The sequence below is a fragment of the Theobroma cacao genome, chromosome 3 (genome assembly GCF_000208745.1).
Source record: "Theobroma cacao cultivar B97-61/B2 chromosome 3, Criollo_cocoa_genome_V2, whole genome shotgun sequence".
NCBI lineage: Eukaryota > Viridiplantae > Streptophyta > Magnoliopsida > Malvales > Malvaceae > Theobroma > Theobroma cacao.
In genome coordinates, this window is record NC_030852.1 from 29558437 (window position 1) to 29582503 (window position 24067).

Sequence of the window (24067 nt, forward strand, 5' to 3'; positions counted from 1 at the left end):
TTTATCTTCTTTTCACCTCTTTTTTTACGGATCAATGTTGAAACTACTAGTTAGCATCAGACTCTAGGAAAAGTAGTATTCTGTGGCATCTGTGTCGTGCTGAATCGGCTGTTGGCCTGAAATCTGTATACAGGGTGCTGCCGCCTGTAGTGTGTTGCCATCCAAGGACTCATTACGAGCTGCGATATGCCTGCCCAATGGGCTCGAGACCCTCAGCCCTTATATTTGAGCGGCGCTTGGCACGGCCAGTATCAAGCTAGGCTGAACCGTGTCACGCTCGAGCGCAGCCGTCCCGGTTCAAATGATACATGTTCAATCAGAGGAACAATTTGCGGCTTGGATTGGAATGGAAAAGTCAAATGGGTCCATCAATGGGAGCTCAAGCCAACATTGCCGAACAAGTTCTTTCTAACCTTTTAGATTCGTAATAAAACTCATTTAGTCCGACTTCCACTTCATGAAAGAGAAAACCGGTTTTCGAAATTGGACCACCTAAATGCTAAAACGACATTTTATAGAAAAAAGAAAAAAAAATCATGACATTTGTACCGCATTTTAATTCCATATACGATTTTGTGGTTGCGAAAAATTTGGTTGATTGCAAAAGTTCTAGATGTTTGTATTTCCACGTTGGAAAAAAAGGACGCGTGTTCGATTGAAACTCCATCCCATGTTTCTTGTTTGTCCGGCTGTTGGAATTAATTATTTTGGATTAACAAATTCTTTTGATATATTGAGGTGAAATATTTTTAGGGCTACTAAGGGGTATTCACGATGCACCGATATTTTATTCAATTATATAGTATATGGATATTTTATATGTGAGTTTTGAGTGGGTACGGGTAGCAAGTTTAGTATCTATTTTAAGTTCAAATAGGATTCGAATATTACATCTTAGATATATGATATCTTATGAATGTTTATTTATTTATTTATTTATTATTATTTAAGTTGTTATTTAAATTTTTTTAAAATAATTTGTTGTTTAAATTTCTATTTTAATGTTTATTTATTTTCATAAATTTAATTATTAATTAATTATATGAATATAAATTATGAAATATATTTATTATCTTATACAAGTACGAACTCACAACCTCAAGTAATTAAGGTAATAAAATTAATTTTTTGTACAATCAGATAGTTAAATGAGTTTGAGTAATTAGTGAGTAGTGAGTAGACAATTAAGATTCGAGTTCGGATACGAAATTTTAAAAATAATTGAATAATTGTAGAGTTTGAATATTCTACTTATTAATAGGATTTGGGATAAGATATCATATAATTTTTGAGTATCCTATCCATTAACAACCTTAAATCTTTTTATTAATTATATGCTAAAGCACAATTGGCCGAAGGTAAAAAAAGTTGAAGATTTGCTAATTTATGTGTAAGTGTCTAATTGAGAACATGAAAATAAATTATACTTATTTGAATTCCCAGAAGTCTCACTAATTGTTTTACGAAAAAGTTTTGGTCATTGTTTTTAACATGCTATCATAACAATAAAATAGTTTTTTTTAATTTTGCATAATATCTAAAAATATCCATGAATTATTTAAGTGTTCAAGTAAACTTCTAAATTTTTATTACATTCAATTAAACTTTTATACTTTTATTTTGAATCAAATAAGATCTTATGATTAATAATTGACTTAATCAAAATCTCATTCATCATTTGATGTTACGTGTTATTGACGTGACATACTAATATATTATAATTAATGATAATATAACATGTTAACATATTATAATGGATGATGACATAACATATTAATTTGATATAATAAGTCATGACAGTGTCATATGGATATAAAATGATATATAACATTTTGAACTAATGACAATCAATCATTAATTATAAAGATTTATTTGATTTAAAATAAAAATATAAAGAATTTATTGAACATAATAAAAAAAATATTTAAATATTTTTAAATAATTTAATAATTTATTCGAACATTATATTTTTTAGTAAAAATATTAATATTATTTATTATGGATTTATGTAGAATGTTTAAATTCAAATAGAATTATAATATTTGTAATATTGGTATTTTTTAAAATTATTGTAAAAATTTTATAAATTAATGTTATTGGTGCATAATGTTGTTCTAGGTAAAAAGAGCTTAGTACGGTTTACCAGTCTTCTTCATTTACTGGTGCTACGTTTAGGGTTTACGGTTCGCCGTTAGGAGCGCCTGACTCAACGCGAGTAGCGCCTCGTTTAAAGCGCAGAATAGAAAGCCCTAGAATACCCAACGGCAAAACGTTTCATCAACTCAAATTTAAGGTCCTGTTTGTTTTTCTATACCTTCTTTCAAGGGTTCGGCCAGTTCTATTTTCACTGATTTCCCCCTTTTACCACTCCACCAGTGATTGGCTGGTTGCACCAAAACAGAGCAAATCATTAGTGAAAATAGAACTTTCCTTGCTTTTGATCAAAATCAGATAAAACTGTTGTTTTTCCTTTTTAACCAACTCCAAAAAGAAGAGGTAGTCGTTTTCGAGAAGTCTCCCAAACGTGGCCTAAGGTTAGAGGGTTCTGTGCGTCTCTCGCTTTTATTCTGGTAAGCATTTTTCACTCCTTTCTTTAGTCTTTTTTTTGGGTCTGCCCCAAGGAACTGGGAAAAATTGGTTCAATTTCCTCTTTTTCCCCCAAGAAAGTCAATAAAAATGTCCTAATATTAATCATCTCAGAATCAATCCGTCGTTGATTCTGTTTTCACACTTTTCTTTGATCGATTTTCTAGAGAGAAGAAGAAAAAAAAAATAAAGATGGTGGAAACAGAGCGACGAACACAGTATCTATGGACGAGTTCAGAGCAATCTTCAGGACTGGAGATTAACGGTCATGTTTTGTCCATCACGGAACCGATGATAACCGATAGAGATGGGAGCGAATTCGGTGCTCCTCAGGACCAGCACAGTACGAATAAGTCCGATTCGAATCTAGGGATTGGAGAGCGAGCTTTCTCTGCTGCTGGTGCCGCCTTTTTATCCGCAATTATCGTTAATCCTCTCGATGTTGCGAAGGTAATGATGATCAGCACGATTTTTTTTTTATTTACTTTTGGTTGCCTGATAGTTCGATAATTGGATTTTCATTGAATTGATTGTTGCCTTTAAAAAAAAAAAAATTGGTTTCATATGCTAAAGACATTCGTACTACGTTTTCTTGCAATTAACAGACAAGGCTGCAAGCTCAGGCTGCTGGAGTTCCTTACTCGCATCCGCTAAGTAATCTTATTGGTCGAATGGCATATTTTGGACCAAACATGGTACGAGTGCAATGCTATTTCCTCGCTTTTTATTTTTTCAGGATGTAATTCTTGTGTTATCTGTTCTAATCTTTTGTTTATTGTTCTTCGCTGTGTTAAAATTGTGCTTAATTTTGCCTTTTGTGTACGTTTGGATTAGATGTTTGCTGATTTAAGATGTTCACCATCCTGCACACGTGCTGGAGTTCATGGCACTGTAGCACTTTGTCCTCCTGATTGTTTTCAGTACAAAGGAACATTAGATGTCTTCAACAAGATTATACGTCAGGTTGGTGTTGGAATACAGTCATCTTGTAGCTTGTAGATACGATTGTTGTAATAACCTAAAACAATCCATGTTACAGAGTGTGGTTCTATATGCGCTTTTCTTTGTGTTTTCTACTAATTTCAACTGCCTAACAAAAGAGGATTTGGCAGGAGGGATTTTCTAGGTTGTGGAGGGGGACAAATGCAGGTCTGGCTTTGGCTGTACCTACGGTGAGTTCTCCTTTTAGTTAGGGAACATTCAGCAGTCAGAGAAAGTATTTTGGATACAGACATCCTGTATTAAATAATAATCAAGCTTTTCTGATGGTCGCTAACATTTCTATGCAGGTGGGGATCTATCTTCCTTGCTATGACATATTCCGCAACTGGATGGAGGGTCTTACAGCACAATATTTGCCCAGTGCAACACCATATGTGCCTTTGGTTGCAGGCTCTTTGGCAAGGTCATTAGCTTGTGCGACATGCTACCCTATTGAACTTGCTAGAACACGCATGCAGGTAATTTTGATATTAATGCATATACTTATCCCTGTAATTGCTGTTATTATCATAGAAGTGATTGCATCAGTACTACCATTATTTAATGTTATTATTTTTTTCCTTTTTGGTCAAAATAGGTTTCTTATCTTTGAACTTTTAAAATTTAATATTTTCCTATTCCTTGTCATTTTTTTAAACAAAAGATGAGGGAAAAATTGTAAATGAGTTTATAAATTTAATAGGTACCATTTTGATAGTATCTTCTAATTCATTTCAGTTTTCTGTTTTAATCACAGGCATTTAAGGAGACTCAAATTGGGAAGAAGCCGCCTGGAGTTTTTAGTACCCTTCTAGGAGTCATCTCCAATGTTAAAGGCACAAACCCTCAGAGCAGTTGTAAGTTACTCTGCAGAATACCTGTTTCTAGTTATTGTTTTTGGGATATAGAATTTTTTGTGTTTCGTGTCTTTCTACTTTCTATGTGCTAGACATCTAATAGTACATAAATCTATCATTGATGTTTACTTTTGACCTACTCATTTCTATTCAAGTTTTCATGACCCATTGGTTGGCAATTGTCATGAGGTTAATGAAGGTTCTTACTAAATACGAGATGTTTACAGCATAGACTTTTAAAAAACTCCTCAGTAGGTTCAGAGTCAGCAATTACATTGATAAACTGTGTACAAGGTGTAAGCTTTAATTTCATTGTGGGACTTTAGCTACTTTGGAAGTATGGCATGTATCAGGTCTAGGCGAATCCATACATCTGTAGATTGCTTAACATGCCAACATGATAGCTGGAGTCTTCTATGAGCAGTTTGGGGCAATACAAAATATTTATGCTTTGACTATGTTTGGTGAAGTCATATGGATAAACTACTGATGTTTTTTTTTTTTCATTTTAGTACAATTATTTTTCCATGCTAAATGATCACTGCATAAATCAGCTAAACCAGTTATTTTAGTAAAAATAAATATGATATTTTTTGCTGTGCTTAAAGAACAGTGTTCCTAGATAGAAGTTACTATGATTCATTTTCATCGGGAAAGAAAGAGTAATTGTTAGGTTGCAGTTTTTGTTGTCATATTGCAGATAACAAATCCTTATTTTTAACCCCAAAATTCTAACCCTGATTTTCTGATGTTTCCAATTCCCTTGACAGTGCAAGGCTATCGTGTCTTATGGTCAGGCATGGGAGCGCAGCTTGCTCGTGATGTTCCTTTCTCTGGGATTTGTTGGTCAACTCTTGAACCTGTGAGTTTTCATTTGTTAGAACTCCTATAGTTGTCCACCCCTTCCCACAAATAGCAATATGGTTTTTAGGAAAAAAACATGGGCACTTTTGAGTGATCACATGCCATGCAACTGAAGTGCTTGGTTTTTGTATTTATTTATGTATGCAGATCAGGAGAAAACTTCTGGGTTTGGTGGGTGAAGAATCCAATGTGGCTACTGTCCTCGGGGCAAACTTTTCTGCTGGGTTTGTTGCTGGAAGCCTCGCTGCTGCTGCTACCTGTCCTCTAGATGTTGCTAAAACTCGAAGGCAGATAGAGGTTTTTCTTTTTCAAAAGCTAATTGATGATTCTTAATGTTAGCTGCACGTTGACTTTCATGTTTTATGTATTAAAGTATTACTTAATTAGTAGTTACTTTCAGTATTTATTGAGTGGTAATTTATCCCAAGAAGTAGTTTAGAAGTGGGATATGAACTAGACTTAGTGTATGTGCTGTTTTAGGTCAATACTATTTTCTAATGTGCCATCTTTGTCTTCAGAAGGACCCTGTGAGGGCATTGCGAATGACAACACGGCAGACACTGATGGAAGTTTGGAGGTATCTTTCCTTCTCCTTTGTAAATTAAATTAGGCTTCTTTGGTGGAGATGATACTGTTGCAAATGACCTGGTTCCAATTCCCCAAGTCTCAAACTTGTCTTATGACTTTTAATAATCAGTTGTTCACGGGCTCTTGCAGAAAACAGTTTGCTTGAAAAATAATTATATCTTTTAATAGGATAGGAGTCAAACTTACTTGATTATAGTATTGCTTTTGGAATCAGTTATTTCTTTCTAAAGTATCTAGCTTGGATAGCATTATTCTTCAGAAGCAATTTTTCTTGTTAATAGAATTTGAATTATTTTTATTAGTTGCTTGGTTGTGCTTCTTGGTTGAGTTATATCTTGTTATAATATACTTTTGACAGTGCTGCATTATGTGTGAGAACTGATCATGTTGATAGGATTTGAGTCGAAACTTGCTTGTATCATTTGGGATGAGTTGTTCTTTACTAACTGTATCTTAGTTGGAACAGGGATGGAGGGATGAGGGGACTTTTTACAGGAGCTGGTCCTCGTGTTGGTCGTGCAGGCCCTTCAGTTGGGATTGTGGTTTCGTTTTATGAAGTAGTAAAGTATGTCCTGCATAACCATTATGCAACGTCATGACGAACAAGAGCCGATCCCCAAGCTTTTTGGTCTACTAAACATTTACTTCCTCATCTATGTTTGGTGACCTGGCATAGAGTAGGACTTAAAAGTTGGGGGACAAGTTCAATCTTTTTATGTGGATAACGTAGCTTGCTGATGATAAGCAATTTTGGTGGTGTAGATCCTTTTCTCTAGATCTCAAGGTTTAACGTTTCATGTTGAGCGATGATACCATAGGTTGTTGGTAATAACAAGCGGTTTCCATCGCAGTGGATCCTCATCTGAGTCTTCAGAAACAGGGTAGCACATAAGTTTTACTTTCTTCAACAATTTTGCTGTTCATGTTACTCTGTTTTATACTGCTCAAGTTGAGCGAAAATTTTGATTCCTTTAGTTAATTATTTTTGCTGAGGTGGTCTCAGTTCTACTAATTTTATCCCCCTGCAATGAAAATAAAGGGGACTATTTTGCCTACAATACTCGAGACTGGTCTTACTCCTTGGAATGCAACTTGAAACTTTATTTTGCTTCCTAGTATTAAGTATGTCTTGTTTCGCCGGAGAGTGGGAGTAAGGCTAGATTTACCGCGTTTGTGGAAAATGGGGGGAAATTGTCAAGAGTGCAGATTTTGAACTTTTTCGTCAGAAAATGTTATATGTGGCCGACAAAAAATTTGAAGTAAAACAAACCCAAAGGAAAATGGATAAGAGAATGAACTACATAAAGTAGAGATCCATTTTTCTTATTCAAAAGGTAATAATAGTGTTTTTTTTTTTCTAAATGATTAGAGGTTGTTTCTTCGTTTCTCTTCAAAATTTCCATGATTCAAATATAGCCCCAATTGTAGTTCGCTAAATCCCAAGGAGTTACACATTCATCCATCCTGAATTATCTTGAAATGAATGTAGGCCTGATTAGAAATTTTCTTTTTTTTTTTAATGGCTAAAAGCAAAAGATAGGATGGACAAAGTAAATTAACCTCAAAGAGAATAGGTGAAAAGACAACACATGCTATAGGAAATGACAGCCACGATCCGAGTGGAGAATATCATTACACAAAATTTAATCTTCAAACATACATGAAATGAAATCTCCTCCATTCCTCCAAATTATTCTCCCCCATAACTTGTGCCTAACTACGCTGCACACCATTGCCATCGACTTAATATTCTCGCTGCTGCTTTTGTGTTGTTCCTCATCATCGACATTTAAACCAGGGAAAAAAAATATTTAGCAAAATGTGACCGATTATGGCAACGTGCTGGCGAATTAGTGAATAAGGTATGTGAGCACCAAAGCCACCAACATTAGAATATATGCAATTCCTTGGTCAACGGCGGCGCCTGCAAACAAAATAGTAATACAAAATTAATGTTAATAATCAACTTACTTATATGCATGTATAGAGTATAATATGACTCGTGACCCTTTTTTAGAAAATTGAAGGTTTGATATCCACTATCTTCTTTGCTCTAGATATGGATATAATAAGGAAACCAAGAAGAATTGATACGCTAGAAATTATATTCATGTTTATGGTTTTCCTGAGAGAGTTCAACGCACCAAACAAGTACACAAATAAGAAGAATTGCTCCTTTTTCGATTATGTTTTTCTTTCGTATATATCTTCTAGCATGCAGTTTTTCTTCATAATGATTAAGTATTCAATTATAACATACAAATGCAATAACATGAAAGGTGTATATATATATATAAGAAAAGAAAAACAAAGGGTTTGGACGCAGTTACCATCGCTTGTGGGCGCGGGAGCGGGAGCGGTGGATTGCGCCTGAGCCACCGGCGAAATAATGGTGCAAATGATAGCAATGATAGCAAAAAAGCCCAGTGAAATCCTTGGAACTGCCATCTTTTTGTTTTTATTTCTACTTCCTTCTTTTTTCCCTCTGTTCTTGGATAAAATATATCTCCTGCAAATAAGCAATACTAATCTCTTTGCCTCTCCCTTTCTCTCCCGATGGAATACAGAATATAGGGAGGGAGAGAAAGAAAGAAAGAGAAAATTAAAAGAAATAAGCGAGAGAAGATGTAGAGAAGCCTAGGCAGAGCGAGAGAAGAGGCAGGGTGGTGAATGCCAATATAGAGAGGAAAACCATTTTATAGCGTTTTGGAGGAATTGGTTTCCAACTCATGAGAGTGAGTGCGAATGTTATCGCATGCCAACTGTAGGGCCCAGTATGCCGCAAGTTTAGGGCCGTAACCCACAATCCCATGTTACTACTCTTCCATTCTCTCTTTTTTTTTTTTTTAATTCTAATATACTAAATTATTTTGCCTTGTTTTGTTTATTAATTCTTGGGTTTGGCTTTTGTTGCTTGTAATAATTCTAAGCTGTACTTGGAGAGAGAACAAGACAGAACAGGCTGTTTTCCGCTTGATCAATTCTTGCCAGAATGGAATATCTTCCAATTTCCATTTCCTTTAAATATATTTTGTATAAGAACTATGCATCTTTTGATGTTGGTTTAACTGTCTGGCAGTGTAAAGGTTTATGCACAAGATTGATTAGAATATTCTAAATTTGGAATATTTGTTAGTGGTGTAAAGCATTTCTTCTACTACTCATCATGGATGTTTTTACCAAAAAAGAAAATGGAAAGATAAAATGGACAGCAAAGACAGAGGATATGTCTTGCAAAAAATATAATGTTATTAAGCTTTATACCTAACAATTAACAGTTGTTAACGGCTGGCTTCCTTACCCAACAAGATCACGAAAAACATTACTATGTATTTTGCTTGTAGTTTAACATAAATTCATAATTTTAATGCTAACTATGCAAGATAATTAGCTTTCACGTGGATATATATTTTTACATGACATTGTAATTTAGTTGACGTGTATATGTCATCTATTTCATATTAATAAAGACGAGATAGTTTTTAATTCAGTGATGAAGTCAAGATTTTAAATTTAAGAGGATAAAAATAAAAAAAATTGAATATTTAGAGGTGAAATTATAAAAAAATGTTAAAAATAAGGATAAAATTATGAAATTTTACAACAAAACAAGGAAAAAAAAAACATGAATTTTTGAAACTTCAAGGGAGGTGGGGGTCTCTACTAGCCTCCTCCCTCCTCCTCTACTTGAATTTATAAATAAAGAACATTCTTTCGCCTCTACTTGAATTTATAAATAAAGAACATTCTTTCACATTTTTTTGGTTAGAAATTTGAACGCTTAACATCTAAAATCATAACCTATTTAACTTTTTATTGATGTGATATATCATAAAATATATCAGAATTGAGATAGGCCCAAACTAAGATAAATCGTTATCTTTATGAATGAAAGATCTAGTACAATGAAAACATTATACAATTAAGTGAGATAAAATGTCACGTATTTCATGTCAATAAAAAATGAGATAGATCATGAACTTATAAATAAAAAACATTCCTCCGCTTGATAGATATCTTTCCAATTGGAAATGTGAGCTCATATAGGTTGTGGTCTTAGTGAAAACAGTTATTATTTTTTTATTTTTTCTTACTACTTATTGCTTAAAATAATTAGAAATAAATTCCATGAAGTTAATAATTAGAGGGAATAAAAAATAAAACTGAATAATTATTATTTTTGTTTGATATAATATGCCTATGAGATGTCATCCTCGTCATCAATTTTAAGCTTTGATGATTATATATATACATATATATATCCTAAAGAACCCCTTCAAGAATCGAATTATATACATATAAGCAAATCTATACCCTCTCATCTATCTTAATACCAAGGAATGAATTGAAAAGGGCCAGGAGGAATTATTTAAAGAAAAAGGTAGAGGAATCATAGCTACCGGTATTATTCTTTTTCAGACTTTAACACAAGGCGCGTAGTTTATTTGATTGATGTATCACTTGAAAACATTGTGAAATATTGGAAACATACCTAGACTCGATCACCCAAGGACGTATGTCTGGCTGTGACAGACTCGTAAAGGCTAAGGGCTTCCTCAGCACCTTAATCAACTATGCTGATATCTACCTACCGCTTCAAATGGCTTAGGTGGGTAGTATCCTATCCTATTAGGCGGCCCATAAGAAAGCTCCCATGCCAAACTTCCTCTTTTCCTCCACGTTCCCCATAACAGGGAGTCCATATTCAGACAAAAGTAGCTCAAGCTTCCATTCTGGCATGCTTTCCTAATCTGATTTACTGCACCTGGGGTAGTGCAGTGGGATTTGGAAATAACACCCACTACCTTTTTCTCTCCCCTTCTCGCTCTTTGCCCCTCCATTCACTTCGAATGATACCGTTTCCATCTCCCCCACTTAGAGAGACTGAGAGCGCAGTAGATGAAGGGTAATTAACTGCATCGTCGCGTATATATATAGTGAGGAAAAAACTAAGCGTTTCAGTTCCTTCTCAGTGGTCGCATTCTTATCGTTCTTGGAATCTAGCTGTTGCCCGAGCTTTAATTTCTATAACTTTACATTAAAAGCATTTCTGGATTCTGGCCATCGAAACTTACCTGCCCTGGCGTAACTTTACCCCACTCAATTTCTTACGAGTTATTTTTAGCTACTTTGTCCACCAAGTTCGGCCGAAAGTCGTGTCATGCAATGATTTTGTTTTGCGCGATAAGGCATACCATTAACGTTCGCCATGGTTTGAGACCCAATACTCATCATTAGCCAATCAATTGATAGTACTAACAAATCGATGGCTGTGATTTGTTTTACATTTTAGTCCATTCACCCCCCAGACGGATCTTTCTCTACATCTGTTTGATCCAACGATTTAATAAAGTTGCCTTATGCACTATTCCAAGGCATGACTCATGATCACTGCAATGGCATTCACCATTTTCTTTCTTCCATTCGTTGACGTGATTCCATAAAGGGCAGTTGTAAATGCGCCGAAAGCAATTTGCTCCGCCAACTTAAACCTATTTGTGATATTAACTAATCAGCATTGGCATTGTGATTAGCCCTCAAATTGCAGCTATTGACAATGCCAAACACATCATTATTTGATTGAAATGTAGCTGCCTACTTGCAGAGACTTCTAACATGTTTATCAACATATAGCCATCGTCGTTACCAAAAAACAACAGAAAGCAAAACTTGTAAGCTACTATTACATACAAGATTAAGATTATATATAATATGCCATATGTTCCACACAGGCATTCAAAGAGTTACTAATGCGAGCTTGTTATGTGCTTTGCTATATTACATATGTTCATGCAACAGTAGAAGATACCAGCTTAGTACCTAGCAGAGAACGGATAAATTACCAAAAACAACATTCCCTGGCTTTCAGTTTGAGACATCATTGAATTAATTTGTTGCGGGGCAATCTGAAGGCCGAAAATAAGGATCTTCTTTGCTGTTGTAGATCTGAAACAGTTGCTTAGAATAGCGGGTTGCCAAATCCCTGCACAGCTCAACCGCATTTGAATCATATGCTTGCAACTCCCTCACAGATTTCTTTAGATCACCTTGTGGATCACCATCAGTTAAAAACTCTGCCAAAGTACAGCCCCTGTAAGACACAACAGAAATTCCAGCAATTACAAGTCAGCTGCTGGAAAAGTACCTAATTTTAAACTATATTTACGTGATGGGCACCTAAATTTTAAAGATGAAGTGCGGCAACCATAGAACTTTTGCCTCAGCCATGGTGAATGTGAATGCTAGAAGCAGGGATATTTTATTTGTTTTATTTTCGGTATTTCATCATTTTACCAATTAGCTTAGGATAGAAAAGGAACAAAAACTGAATGAAAGAAAACATCCTATAATAAATTGTCAAAAAACGAAAGGCAAAAATGTTATGCATCTCCTAAATAGTTAAAATAATAAAATGTAAAACATTATGAAACCATGTCTTGAAGCAAGCATGCAAATGTATCTAGACTTAGAAGTGAACATTTTCAAACCCTTGTTAACAGATATTATTAATGACCATAAACATTCAAATCCACACCTGTGCGCATCAAATTTACTAAAACCTCTCTGATTTTGTAACAACGTTGCCTTCCAAAGTTTCTCCCCTGAGGTTTGCTGCCGGTAGAGAGCACAGACAGCCTTCATGCACAGTTCCAGATCCTTGCCAAAGGCTGCAAGCAGCTCTCCCTCAAACTTCCAATCTGATTTACGATCCTTGTTCCTTTTAAGTTGAGAGAGAATCACATCAAAGTCCACTTCATCATCTGAAACATCTTTTGAGCCACTGCATGCACTGCTGCCACTTGAAACATCTTCTGACCCACTATGAGCATTGTTGCAATCAGAACCACCTTGTGACTCACTACAACCATTGTCACCATCAGCTATAGCAGAGTCATCAACAATAAATCCATTCAGACTATCACTCTCACCATCTGATCCAATTGCTTCTGAACTGTCATCTTCGATATCCTCAGTTTTAGTGATTCCTTTGCTGCATTCATTTTCACTGGTCTTCTTTGAAGAGTAATTTTTTACCCCAGTTTTTCTTTCAGATTGTCTCAGAGATACTAGTCTCCGTTTTCGCGGAGTTACAGTACTTCCGACATTATCAATCCCTGGTGGGATATCAGCCACTGCACAACCTTTGGCTTTGATGCTTGTTTGGTCAGAAACCACTTCCTCACAACGCATCCTCCTGAGTCTACCAATCGGAACATTATCATCATCGTCATTCTCTGTGTCACTAGTAACAATATTCAAGGCTCGTTTTCTTTTGGAAACTGAAATAAATGGAACATTATCCTCACAACTACCCACTTGTTCCTCTAGCTTCTGACCACCAATTGTCATGTTTTGATTCTCACTACCTACAGTTCCATCTAGTTCATTATTGTTTGAAATATTACCCTTACTGTATTCCTGCTTATTTGTAGAAGGGGCCAAATCAGGTTCATCATCACTATCATGAATATCAATTATGCTGACTGATGCAGTTTTAGCACCATTTGGAGTGGATGGAGCCATCTGTTTACTTGGGCTTCTTTCCTCTTGAAATGCCAGATGTCTTTTAACTTGTTTACCATTCTGCAATCTGCTATAATCTCCCTCATCAGAAGTGAAATGCTTACAAGGTGTGTCACTAAAAGGTGTCCCTGCCACAAAATCAAACACCAAAATGGAAGATAAAGATTATGATGTCCTACCTATTGCCGCTCAATCAGAAATAAATTAATTTCTTCTTAAGCAAATTATTATTTTCCTGTAATAACAGGTATATTTGTGTTTAAAAAGAAAAAGGATAGAAACAAGGATGTTACTGATTCCTTCCTAAATATCAGATACAATGTAAGTAAATGCTTATGACCTCTATGTGCAAATGAGTCTCATGTTCTAAGGAACGATGCATGTAAGATCTAATAGATACAGAGGTGAATCTATTCTATTTATTGACAATTGAAATGCACTTGGCCTCCTAAAGCTGGCATCACTTGGATGAGAAAATATTAAACCTAGAATAGGGGACCAAAACATCACCATTACCTGCTGGTTGTAGATTTCCAGCACCTTTACCAGGGGAAATCAGAGTAGATCCAGAATCCATGAAACCTACTGCTTTGACTATGGCTGTCATGTCATTTAAGCTGTTTTCAACGTGTGATCCATCTTTTGATTCAATTGCTTCACTTGTTTTGTTTCCACAAGCTACAATATCACAATTTCCATCAGATTTCTTCCCATCAAATGGCTGTTCTGCACTTTTCAAAACCAAACTCTTTCGCAGCAGTAATGTCAATGATTCCAATTCCTTGAACTTTTGCTTCCAAACCTCAGCCTCACTCTTCTCACATTCCAAAACCCTATTCTCCGTCATCAGCTTAAAAACCTTATCTTCCTCATCATTCTCCTCAGTCAAATCAACAACTCCCTCCATCACCCCTTTTCCTCCATTACCAACTAGATTTTCATTGTCACTGTGACCGATCAGATGGCAGAACTCATGATTCTGACTCTTTAAAACCTTAATTTCATTCTCAAGTGCAAGCTTCACTGCTTCTAATGTCCTAAATTTAGTCTCAAGTGCTTCATATTCGCTCTTCCTCTTTTGAGCCTCCAATTCCAGCTCCACACACCTTGCTTCAGCTTTCCTGCTCCTTTCTTCCAACTCACAACATCTACAGTTTCCCACCTCTCCGTTACAAACAATCTCACTTGTCCGAACTTTTCCCTCCACTTCCTCCAAATTCGTCTCCATCATCAGTCTCAACTACCTAACAACAAAGACAACCACTTTTCAAAATTTTCTCCATACTTAACAGCTATCAAACCAGAAACGCAGAATACATTAACGAAATTTGTCATGAAGAAAAAAAATTAGGTTGAAAGTATCAGTCTTCAAGAGTAATACTAAAAGACAAAAAAGAAAGCCTAAAATTTTGTCCATTTATTGGCTTTCTCGAAAACCTAAACAAAGGGTAACAGCCATATTTCAGAACAAGAAACAAAAATTCTCTTCCTTTTAATTCCCTTGAAAAATGTTAGTATATAAATATTTCCGAAGAAAAGCAAAAAAGTTTGTTTTCATGAATCTTGCCTACCCTTTCACGTCGCTTTTGCGGAGCTCAAAAAGTTTAAAACCAGACTTAAGTAAACATTTCTTTTTTACTTCTAATTTTTCTTTGGCTCTAATTTCTCGGCAACCAAACACAGAGTAAGAAAGAACACACTGAAAGTTAAAAAGAATAATGGAAGCTTACAATGAAACACGGATATTCTGTCCAAGGAACAGGATACTCTCGCTCTCCAAATTTACAGTTTCTTCTTTTTTGTTTTTTTTTTTTGACAATTTGCAGGAATTACGGGGAGAGTACTAGGTTCGAGTCTAAGTAGTAGGCTAGAAGCAGACAGGAACACTGGTTGAAGTTAACACGTGGGAAAGTACCATTAGTTGATATTAGTTAAACGTGGTTAAACACTAAAGAAGCCAGCCAAAACGACGTCAGCTTATACGCGACAGCAGACCAATATCAAACGACGCCATTTCGAATTGAGTAAACAGTCACCAGTAACTAAAGGTCATCTGCAGCAATCTTTCTTTCCGGGGAAACAAACGGAAAAAGGGGAGAAAAAAAGGAAAAAAGAAATGAAAATCCTAAAGCTTGTCAGCCAACTCTCCACTCTCACTTGCAGGAAACCCTTGAAAAAGTTTCGATTGGAATCTAAACAATGGTTCTCGACATACACAGAGGAACCGGAGCTGAAGGATTTCATCCAATACATCGATTCTCTCAAAAACTACGAGAAATCGGGCGTCCCTAAAGACGCCGGTACCGACTCCGATGATGGGTTCGATTTGGGCCGGATGAGACGCCTAATGGACCGCCTGGGTAACCCGCAGTCCAACTTCAAGGCTCGTTCTCTTTCTTTTCCTTTGTTTTTGAAAAATTATGTTTTTTTTTTCCCTGGTTTTGGTTGCTGACAGTTTTTTTTTTTTGTTTGGTAAATTATAGAGTGTTCACATTGCTGGGACAAAGGGGAAAGGATCGACTGCAGCTTATTTATCCAACATTCTAAGGACAGAAGGTTATTCTGTTGGTTGTTATACTAGGTAGGCAAAAAGACTACGTTTTTTATTTGCCGTTTCACATTTGGGTGTCGTTTTTGCATAACAAGATTGTGATTGTATATATATTTTTTGTTTGGTTTAAGCAGTCCTCATATACTTAGTATAAGAGAACGTATGTCAGTAGGAAGATTGGGGAAGCCGGTGTCGTCCAAGACATTGAATTGCCTTTTTCGTAGGATTAAACAAAGTCTTGATGAAGCTATTATTCTTGAAAATGGATGTCTTAGTCACTTTGAGGTACGTATTAATTTACCTATATCAAGATTCTTTTTGTCTTTTAATGTCATTTTTATTGGATAAGCAACATTGCTTTACTTATTTTCAGGTTCTTACCGCTGTGGCTTTCACTTTATTTGCTCAAGAGAATGTTGACATTGCAATCATAGAGGTTATTTGATTTCTTCGAAGTCTTCTTTTCAGCAATGATGTGTGTGTGTGTGTGGGCATGCATTATAGTCACTGTCATTCTTTTCTCTTTACATTTATTTGTAATTTGACAGGCTGGGTTAGGAGGTGCTAGGGATGCTACCAACATTATTTCTAGTTCTGAACTTGCTGCATCGATCATAACGACGATAGGAGAGGAACATTTGGCTGCACTTGGGGGTTCTTTGGAAAGTATTGCAATGGCAAAGGCTGGAATCATTAAACATGGTCGTCCAGTTAGGTGATTTTCACTGCACAAGTTTGTTTTACGTGTATGCATGCTTTGACTTAATTGGATCCAATCACTGAGCTTGGCATTTACTTTCTCGGAATGGCATAGATTGGAATCTCAGTTATCTTTGGTAGATGATATTCTTTTGCTTGTTAAATGTATGCATGCAGTCCTGATATGCTACTTTTTATTTAGTGAGTTGATAAAGACTTTAGTGCAGATTGTACTACTGATGCTTGAGATGTGTGCTTTACTGGAAGCACTGTGATATGTATTCTGTGACTCATTTACACCAACAGAATATTGCTTGATATGTTGATTTGACTGCTGGTCAGATGCCATTGATGATAACTTTTGCAATTATCCAACCTGTTTATAAACTGATATATTCTCTGATTTTCTTACTAAAATGAACTACTAACATGAATTCATGAATATTTACTATTCAAGTTGTTTATGAGATTTAACACCTGTTTAATGGTTCAAAGCTTCAGTTGATTTTAGGTGGGCCTTTTCTTCCACACATTGATTGCATTCTTCGTGATAAAGCATTATCAATGTCTTCACCTATAGTATCAGCATCTGACTCTGGAATTAGAACAGCTATAAAAGGAGTCAGCACATTCAAGGGTAGACCTTCCCAATCTTGTGACTTGATGATACAACTTGACTGTGACTTTCAGCTGGTATGTTCTTTTATACATTACTTTGTAAATAACTTGCGGTTTTGCTTAGTTCCATTGACGAAGGCCCTCATTACTCGAGTGAAATTGTGTGTGCCTTAGTTTTTAATTGGAATAAGTAATCTTGCTTAATTCTTTTTGTACTTTGAAGCACTTTCATGAACTTATTATTGTTTAATTGACACAGTCCATTGAGTTATGTGATCTAAACCTTTCCATGCTCGGAACTCATCAACTTCAAAATGCAGTGACTGCAGCATGCACAGCACTTTGCCTTTGCAATCAAGGTGGGTGCCTAGTCTTTGTCATTTCTGATTGTTTGGTTTCTACTCAGATTCACCTTATAAGAATTATTGAAAACTCATCAAATAGCATGGTAAGCTAAACTTAGGTGATGCTTGAGGCTTTGTTGAGTCCTGTGAAGGTTTTGTTCTCTTTTATTATTTCTCATTGTTTAGTTGGATGCTTTCATGGACATATCAGGATGGAAAATCTCAGATGGATCTATTAGGGCTGGCTTGGAGAATACATGCTTGCAAGGAAGAAGCCAATTTCTAACATCAAAAGAAGCTGAGACATTAGGATTACCAGGAGCAACAGTATTGATTGATGGAGGTTTATTCTCACATTCTCTTTGTTAGTTATTTCTAGTTTTAGATGGGCAGAGATGGTAGTTCAACTTTTGCTGGTAACTGCTTATTCTCGAAAGCATTCAGTTTAATGATGAATTCCAAGACATATTTTGAAGGAAATAATCTTCATCGTGTTTTCATTTGACTGTAGAGTGTTTTTTCTTTCCTATTTTATCTTATTTTTCTTTCTGCATATATATTTCTCAGTTCCCACGGTCTACTTGTGACTTCTCTAAAAAGGTATTCTGACTGCCTAATTTTGTTATTTAGCCCACACGAAAGAATCTGCTAAAGCTTTGCTGGACACAATACAAATGACATTTCCGGATTCACGATTGGCTATTGTGGTTGCAATGGCTTGTGATAAAGACCACTTAGCTTTTGCTAAAGAGCTTCTTTCAGGTAAAAACCAACTTATGTTTTTCATGATGAGTTTAGTTAATCTTATCACTGCTGAAGTGGACAAAACCAGAATGTGGAGATAACTTTGAGACTGGGGTATCGTCAGCAATAAATGTTGTTTATTTTCTTCCAGGGTTGTACCTTGAGAAATGTCATTTTTGAGTTTTTCATTGCCTTAATATGTTTGGTAGTTAACAGGATTTCTTGGATAGCTTTAACTGCAATCTTCCCATATTCTCTCAGGTAGACAAGTAGAGGCTGTCTTCCTAACGGAATCTAACATTGCCGGTGGCACATCTCGAACTACTTCAGCATCTGTTTTAAGAGATTGTTGGATGCAAGCTTCCAGAGAATTAGGCATCAAAGTTCTTCATGATAGAATTGCAGAATATAGGGAATTGTTTGAGGACAAATATATTTGCTCAACAAGGGACTTAAAACATGAAATTCTTGTGGCCACTGAGAATTCACTATCAGATTCCTTGAGGTTTGCTAATCAAATTCTTAGAGAAAGAACATGGAATCGGTCAGGTATTATTGTGGTCACAGGATCTCTGCATATAGTTTCACTAGTATTAGCTTCTCTTAATAGGTAAGTGTTGTTTTGTCACAGATAAACTTGGTCACATCTTGCAATCTATATGGAAGCCATAATCAGAGATTTGTTTGTAATTTACTTGTTAATTAATTTTTTTTTTTTTTAAAAAGGTTTTATGCCATGATGGACTTGTCTACCGTAGTCCCCTCAATTTGTTACGAGGTACAGTGTTATCAGGTGTGGATGGTCCCCTCGGCCTTGCAAATATGGCCCACGATGGTTAAGGATTAGACAAGTTTTATAAGAATTTGGAACCCAATGGTATTCGGCAGGGCTGAGCGCGATTATTTTTATGTCAGTGTCCGGTCTTTGAAGTTTTGCTGGGCCGGACCGACTATCGGGGGTCTGGATAGGAGCTATGGAACCAAAAAGATGCAATCGTCTAGCCCAAACACGCTTTACTGAGAACCTTATAATATGAACATTTTATAACTGAATCATTTACAGAGAAAATAAATTAACAAACCTGGTCAGCTAACCACGTCGAAGCAATTGGGAGATTCCCAGTACGTAGTTTTTATTAACTGCCTGCCTAAAGTTAATACATGTATTGAAACTGAAAGGTCCAATCAGCAACAGCAATATTGAGCAGGAAAGGAAAGAATTCCTGTTAAAACAACAGTTGAAGTTGAAGTTTAAGTAATAGAATTACATAGAAAACACTTGTTAAGGCCCCATGTGTTCGAGATATTCCTGCAGCAATAAGTGGGCCTTGACAAGTCTGTGAAATCAATTTCCCATTCCCCGCCCACAACCCCATTTTATGATGGATCTCACTGGTCGCCATCACCCCTATATGAAACCAAATTCTAAAAATTTTGTTTTGTTTTGGGACAGGGCGTGCCAACCACGGCATTGAAGGCTGGTTCTTGAGCCATCTCAATCCCATATTTACCAAATCTCCCTGAAAGCTCTTGTAGCTAAACCTATTACTTGATGGAAAGATCGGGAGACAGGGCAGAGGGAGGCTCCACCGCCTTTGCCCCACTTCTTAAACCACCATTGCGAACTTATACAAAGTCATTTCAGTAGAGGGCTGAGTGGTGAACACATGAAGGGGGCCCGACTCCCCTCGCCTGACTGTCCCTCGTGTACAAAAAGAGCGCCAAGAAAAAGGAGACAACAGTCACCGACTTGTCTTTTAGCTGCTGCTCCATTTTTGGTGGGGGACCCCGCGGCCCCTGCTACATCCAACTTCCCAGTTCCAACCCACGGCAGTGAATTCTGATGGTTGAATTCTAACAGTATCATTTCTCAAACTGCTACTCGGTATTGGCGGTTGCATTGCATTTAGCCTTGAAATTGGCTTTTTCAAACTCAACTATTTCTCTTTCTTTTGAACAATTCTAATCGGAAATTTAATATTGATATATGCCCACATGTTGTATTAAAGGCTATTTAACTCAATGAATATTTATTTGAACTTCTTTTTCCTTTTTTGAGAGAATTAATTTGAATTTCAAACTCTTAAAACTTTTATGTAAAGGTTTGAACATTTTAATAATTTTTAAAAATTTGGAATAAATGATCANTTTAATTAATTTTTAAAAATTTAGGAATAAATGATCATATATATATATATATATATATATACTCAATCATTCCTTTTACCAGATGGTCGTATTAATTAGAACAAAGATAGCTTGCATGTAGTTTCTATAACTAGATTCACATGCAAAATTCATTAATCCTTCATCCAACTATTAATAGAATAAAAAATTTACAAAGATGTTTAATCTTCTGATAACTACGGTATAACTCTTCTTGTTATAGTAAATTCTAATAACACAACCTCCTTTTACTTTTAAAATAAAAAAAAAAAACCCCTTTTCATCCAACTTGTGTATCAAAAACGTATTGCAACTAATAATAAGTAAAAAAAATTAGATCATTTATAATAATCTAAGTATTTAAGATAATCGACCACTTAAATGATCTCTTGTATACAAATTAATTACAACATTTATATGTTGACATTGGGAGTTATTCTCTCGACTAATTAGCTATATATATATATCAACTACAAATTTGTGATATATACTTGTCTATTTTTAATCTTAACCCCATAGAATAATTCCCCAAAATCATTTTTGTTGGCTATCTTTCTTAGCTACATGATTTTGAGGGGCAATTAATTATAACGTGCTTAGCTGCAAAATGCTAAAAAGAGCATGACCATTACTTATCAATGATTATAACAAACGCATATATGCTTCGACCAATTTAGTAAAGCTCATTAAGTGATTTACGTCTTAACTCCTACAAACAGGTTCAATAAATTGAAAGTCCTGCAGCATTTTTGGGGACTCCAAAAACAGGAAATTCTGGCAGCTCTGTTTCGTTTAACTTTTAAGTTTCCCGAACGAAAATGGGCATCGTGATCCCATTACCGCAGAAAGTACCTCCATGGTCCGCACTATGTATAGAAAAAGAATCTCAGTAGAGTAGAGAGTAGAGAGTAGAGAGTAGAGACCATTTAATTTTCCCCAAAGTTTAATTACTAGTCTATACTATTCTTCATTGTTTTGTGTCCGTTACATCGTGTGTAGGGCCCATGATTTGGCCACCACTCTTCATGAAATCGACGAGGATACAACAATGCCGTCATTAAATCCCATAGATTACGAGAAGATTTCCTTTACGATGCAATAAAACACGGTATTCAATTTGAAGGAGGGGAAAGGGGGAGCTGCACCCAAGTTTCTAGACTCCAACGGTTATTGTGCTAGGGATGGGGACATTACATCAAACGATGGGGACAAGGAAATCTAATAAGATATCAAAGGCTTGTGGGGCCAGATTCCGCCATCCATTCAATCTCAATCGCACGATTCCCTATAACCCTCCCCCGGGTTAGTATCATCCGGCGGGCAATATGACGGACAAGGGAAACGGAAGGGAGAGGTGTGGTAAATGGGGGAGAGAGAGAGAGAGAGAGAGAAACTGCAGTAATGTCGTGCTCATATATTTCGTGGGTGCTCGTAAATGATGTTTCAGATTGGGAAGTAAATGAAGTTGGGGAGGCCCCAGCTTATTTATTTGTAGAGGCTTTTGGTTTAAAATTTTGTCCCACATTCCTCCTTCGGTGTTATACGTTTGTAGCGAGTGATAAAACGATAAAGAGTTGTACCATTCGCTTTTAATTTTTTGTAAGCATAAAAAGCGTAGTTATGGACAATGAAGCTGATTTCACGTTGGCTGCAAAATGAGAATTTTTCAAAATTTGACGCCATTGGCTAGCTGATGGTTATCAATCTCCAACGAAGCTAGGCTCGCTACTTCCTTTCCAACAGTGTCTTGGTTCTGATCTGACATGACCTGCTTTCAATAAATAGGTTGTGTTGTAAGCCCTAGCTAGGTCCCTGCCTATGTCTAACCTCAAAATGAACGGGGCAAAAAGATGTTATGCATGCAATTGCTATATGTGCATGCTTCATGCTTGCAAAGCCTAGAATGAATAATCCGAATGACCTAGATGTGTAGAATTTGACACCTTGACTCCACACGCAGTGTAATACAAGTTAATGTCTCGTAGACTCCTTGTTTACAATAAATATATATGGTAAATCTCAGACGTTTCAATTTGTTTATTTTGCTACATGTTCTTTTTTACCAAAGATGGAATTTGAAGACACGGTATCTCTCCATGATGTTAACTGTTTATCAATGTCAGGACAACATGCATGTTTTTGCTAGATATACGGCAAGAGTTATCAAAGGTTTTTTTTTTTTTTTGTTGTTTGAGGAAGAATTAAAGGTCTTAAAAATCATGAGTTTGGCATATATAGTACACATGAAAGTCAGGGAATCGAAATATTTTCATGATGATTCAATGATTTCAACAAAAAAAAACTTTTACAAGTACTAAGAATCAAATGTGAATAAAATTAAACATAGCAAAAATGCTGATTGGTTTGTCAAGTGAGAGAAGGAGAGGGGGAGAGGGGTGGGGGCCGGTTGTTGAGGATGGTAAATGTGAAAATTGATGGGTGATTGCAAAAGTTGGATAAATATGAAGGGAGTAGTAATTGTGATAAAACCAAAAAATAGGTAGCTACTCTGAACTTAAATGAAACGCACTCCCATGCAGAGCTCGCAATAACTCCAGCCTCTCTTTTTCCCTCCCTTTCTCACTCTGGCTGCACTGCCAGCATGACCCCTACCCCTCCCCTCCCCTCGCCTCCACATTTGATAAACAGCAACAAAAATATAAACAAGTAATTAAGCATAAAAGAATAAAAAGAAGAATGGGGTTGAAAAATCAATCGATCATCGTAGGCACGGAGATGCCGTGTCTACTCATTGAAAGCCACCTTCTTTATAATATGAAGCTCTTATTCAAACAGACAAGTTGCACACTTTTGGACAGTATACGCTTCGTCATTAACTTTTTCTTTCTCTCTCTCATACTCCCATGCTTACTCACACTTATGTTCACTTTGTCGTGTTTTCAATGCTGTAATAAATAAAAATTCCACCAGCCATGAGCCATCCGAGTTTACTTCATTCATTCTTTTCTTAAATTTTTGTAGCCATATTCAATCCTACCTATTTCTTTTGTACATTAATATTGATTATAATATATCTAGGACTTGATTTACAGCTTTAATATGACTGGGCTTCAGTTGGCATGTAATAAGCCTGACGTAGGGTTGTATAAGCCTGCTTCAAACTAGCGTTTCCAAAGTAGAACAAGGAAAAAAGCGAGTTGGGAGGCCACTGTGTTTTCTCCCTTAAAAAACAAACGTAAAGGTGAGGGCATCAGCCTGTAGCTACCAAGAGGGAATGACGGCTTTCACTGAGCAATGTATAAAGAAAGAAGAGACTTCACTTCGCATTGTATTAAGGCTGTTTCTCTTTCTCAGTACTGAGATTTTCTTCACCGAATATTCCCACTCCACTGCCTTTTTTCGTTGCAGTACAGTGGTTTACAGTTCTTTCCGGTTGCCCTTTTCCCCAACCACGAGATATATAATTCTTCACTTCTTTAATTCCCCACCTTGGCCAAGATGGAGTTAAGGGGAGAGGGACAAACTATCCCTTACTGTGTTGCTTGTATTCATATTTGCGAACCTATCACTAACGTTTTCTTATA

The 24067-nt window shown here is 36.1% G+C and overlaps 3 protein-coding genes and 1 long non-coding RNA gene across 6 annotated transcripts; 2 read left to right on the top strand and 2 right to left on the bottom strand.

Moving 5' to 3' along the window:
- LOC18605709 (mitochondrial carrier protein MTM1) lies at positions 2220-6986 on the top strand. 2 transcript variants are annotated; one of them, XM_007038884.2, is made up of 11 exons: positions 2220-2570; positions 2754-3036; positions 3192-3281; positions 3421-3549; positions 3699-3758; positions 3876-4046; positions 4325-4424; positions 5195-5286; positions 5436-5585; positions 5807-5865; positions 6334-6986. In XM_007038884.2, exons 2-11 carry the CDS (start codon positions 2779-2781, stop codon positions 6473-6475), a joined length of 1251 nt encoding a protein of 416 aa, XP_007038946.2. In that variant the 5' UTR covers positions 2220-2570; positions 2754-2778; the 3' UTR covers positions 6476-6986. The 2 variants fall into 2 exon arrangements, with proteins under 2 accessions (XP_007038946.2, XP_017973670.1); XM_018118181.1 differs by lacking the exon at positions 2220-2570 and having other exon boundaries at positions 2588-3036; positions 6343-6986.
- LOC18605710 lies at positions 7419-8563 on the bottom strand. Its single transcript, XR_001927229.1, has 2 exons — positions 8207-8563; positions 7419-7800 (listed from the first exon to the last, which is right to left on the bottom strand). It is a non-coding gene; the product is annotated as an uncharacterized LOC18605710 (long non-coding RNA).
- Positions 11536-15243, bottom strand: LOC18605712 (protein IWS1 homolog A). The gene is made up of 4 exons (XM_007038888.2): positions 15131-15243; positions 13917-14644; positions 12412-13528; positions 11536-11967 (listed from the first exon to the last, which is right to left on the bottom strand). The coding sequence occupies exons 2-4, from the start codon at positions 14629-14631 to the stop codon at positions 11763-11765; spliced, it is 2037 nt and encodes a 678-aa protein (XP_007038950.2). The 5' UTR covers positions 14632-14644; positions 15131-15243; the 3' UTR covers positions 11536-11762.
- LOC18605713 (dihydrofolate synthetase) lies at positions 15419-19046 on the top strand. 2 transcript variants are annotated; one of them, XM_018117990.1, is made up of 10 exons: positions 15419-15783; positions 15884-15981; positions 16086-16236; positions 16325-16387; positions 16500-16661; positions 17146-17343; positions 17528-17627; positions 17824-17955; positions 18243-18374; positions 18618-19046. In XM_018117990.1, the coding sequence occupies exons 1-10, from the start codon at positions 15517-15519 to the stop codon at positions 18968-18970; spliced, it is 1656 nt and encodes a 551-aa protein (XP_017973479.1). In that variant the 5' UTR covers positions 15419-15516; the 3' UTR covers positions 18971-19046. The 2 variants fall into 2 exon arrangements, with proteins under 2 accessions (XP_017973479.1, XP_007038953.2); XM_007038891.2 differs by having other exon boundaries at positions 17152-17343.

Coding starts and splice junctions, on each gene's coding strand:
- LOC18605709 (XM_007038884.2), top strand. CDS start 2,779: ATGGTGGAAACAGAGCGACGAACACAGTATCTATGGACGAGTTCAGAG. Junction 5,586..5,806: donor AAACTCGAAGGCAGATAGAG/GTTTTTCTTTTT, acceptor CTTTGTCTTCAG/AAGGACCCTGTGAGGGCATT. Junction 5,866..6,333: donor ACACTGATGGAAGTTTGGAG/GTATCTTTCCTT, acceptor ACTGTATCTTAG/TTGGAACAGGGATGGAGGGA.
- LOC18605712 (XM_007038888.2), bottom strand. CDS start 14,631: ATGATGGAGACGAATTTGGAGGAAGTGGAGGGAAAAGTTCGGACAAGT. Junction 13,529..13,916: donor TGGAAATCTACAACCAGCAG/GTAATGGTGATG, acceptor ATTTTGTGGCAG/GGACACCTTTTAGTGACACA. Junction 11,968..12,411: donor AGTAAATTTGATGCGCACAG/GTGTGGATTTGA, acceptor TGTGTCTTACAG/GGGCTGTACTTTGGCAGAGT.
- LOC18605713 (XM_018117990.1), top strand. CDS start 15,517: ATGAAAATCCTAAAGCTTGTCAGCCAACTCTCCACTCTCACTTGCAGG. Junction 16,237..16,324: donor GATGTCTTAGTCACTTTGAG/GTACGTATTAAT, acceptor ACTTATTTTCAG/GTTCTTACCGCTGTGGCTTT. Junction 16,662..17,145: donor TCATTAAACATGGTCGTCCA/GTTAGGTGATTT, acceptor AATGGTTCAAAG/CTTCAGTTGATTTTAGGTGG.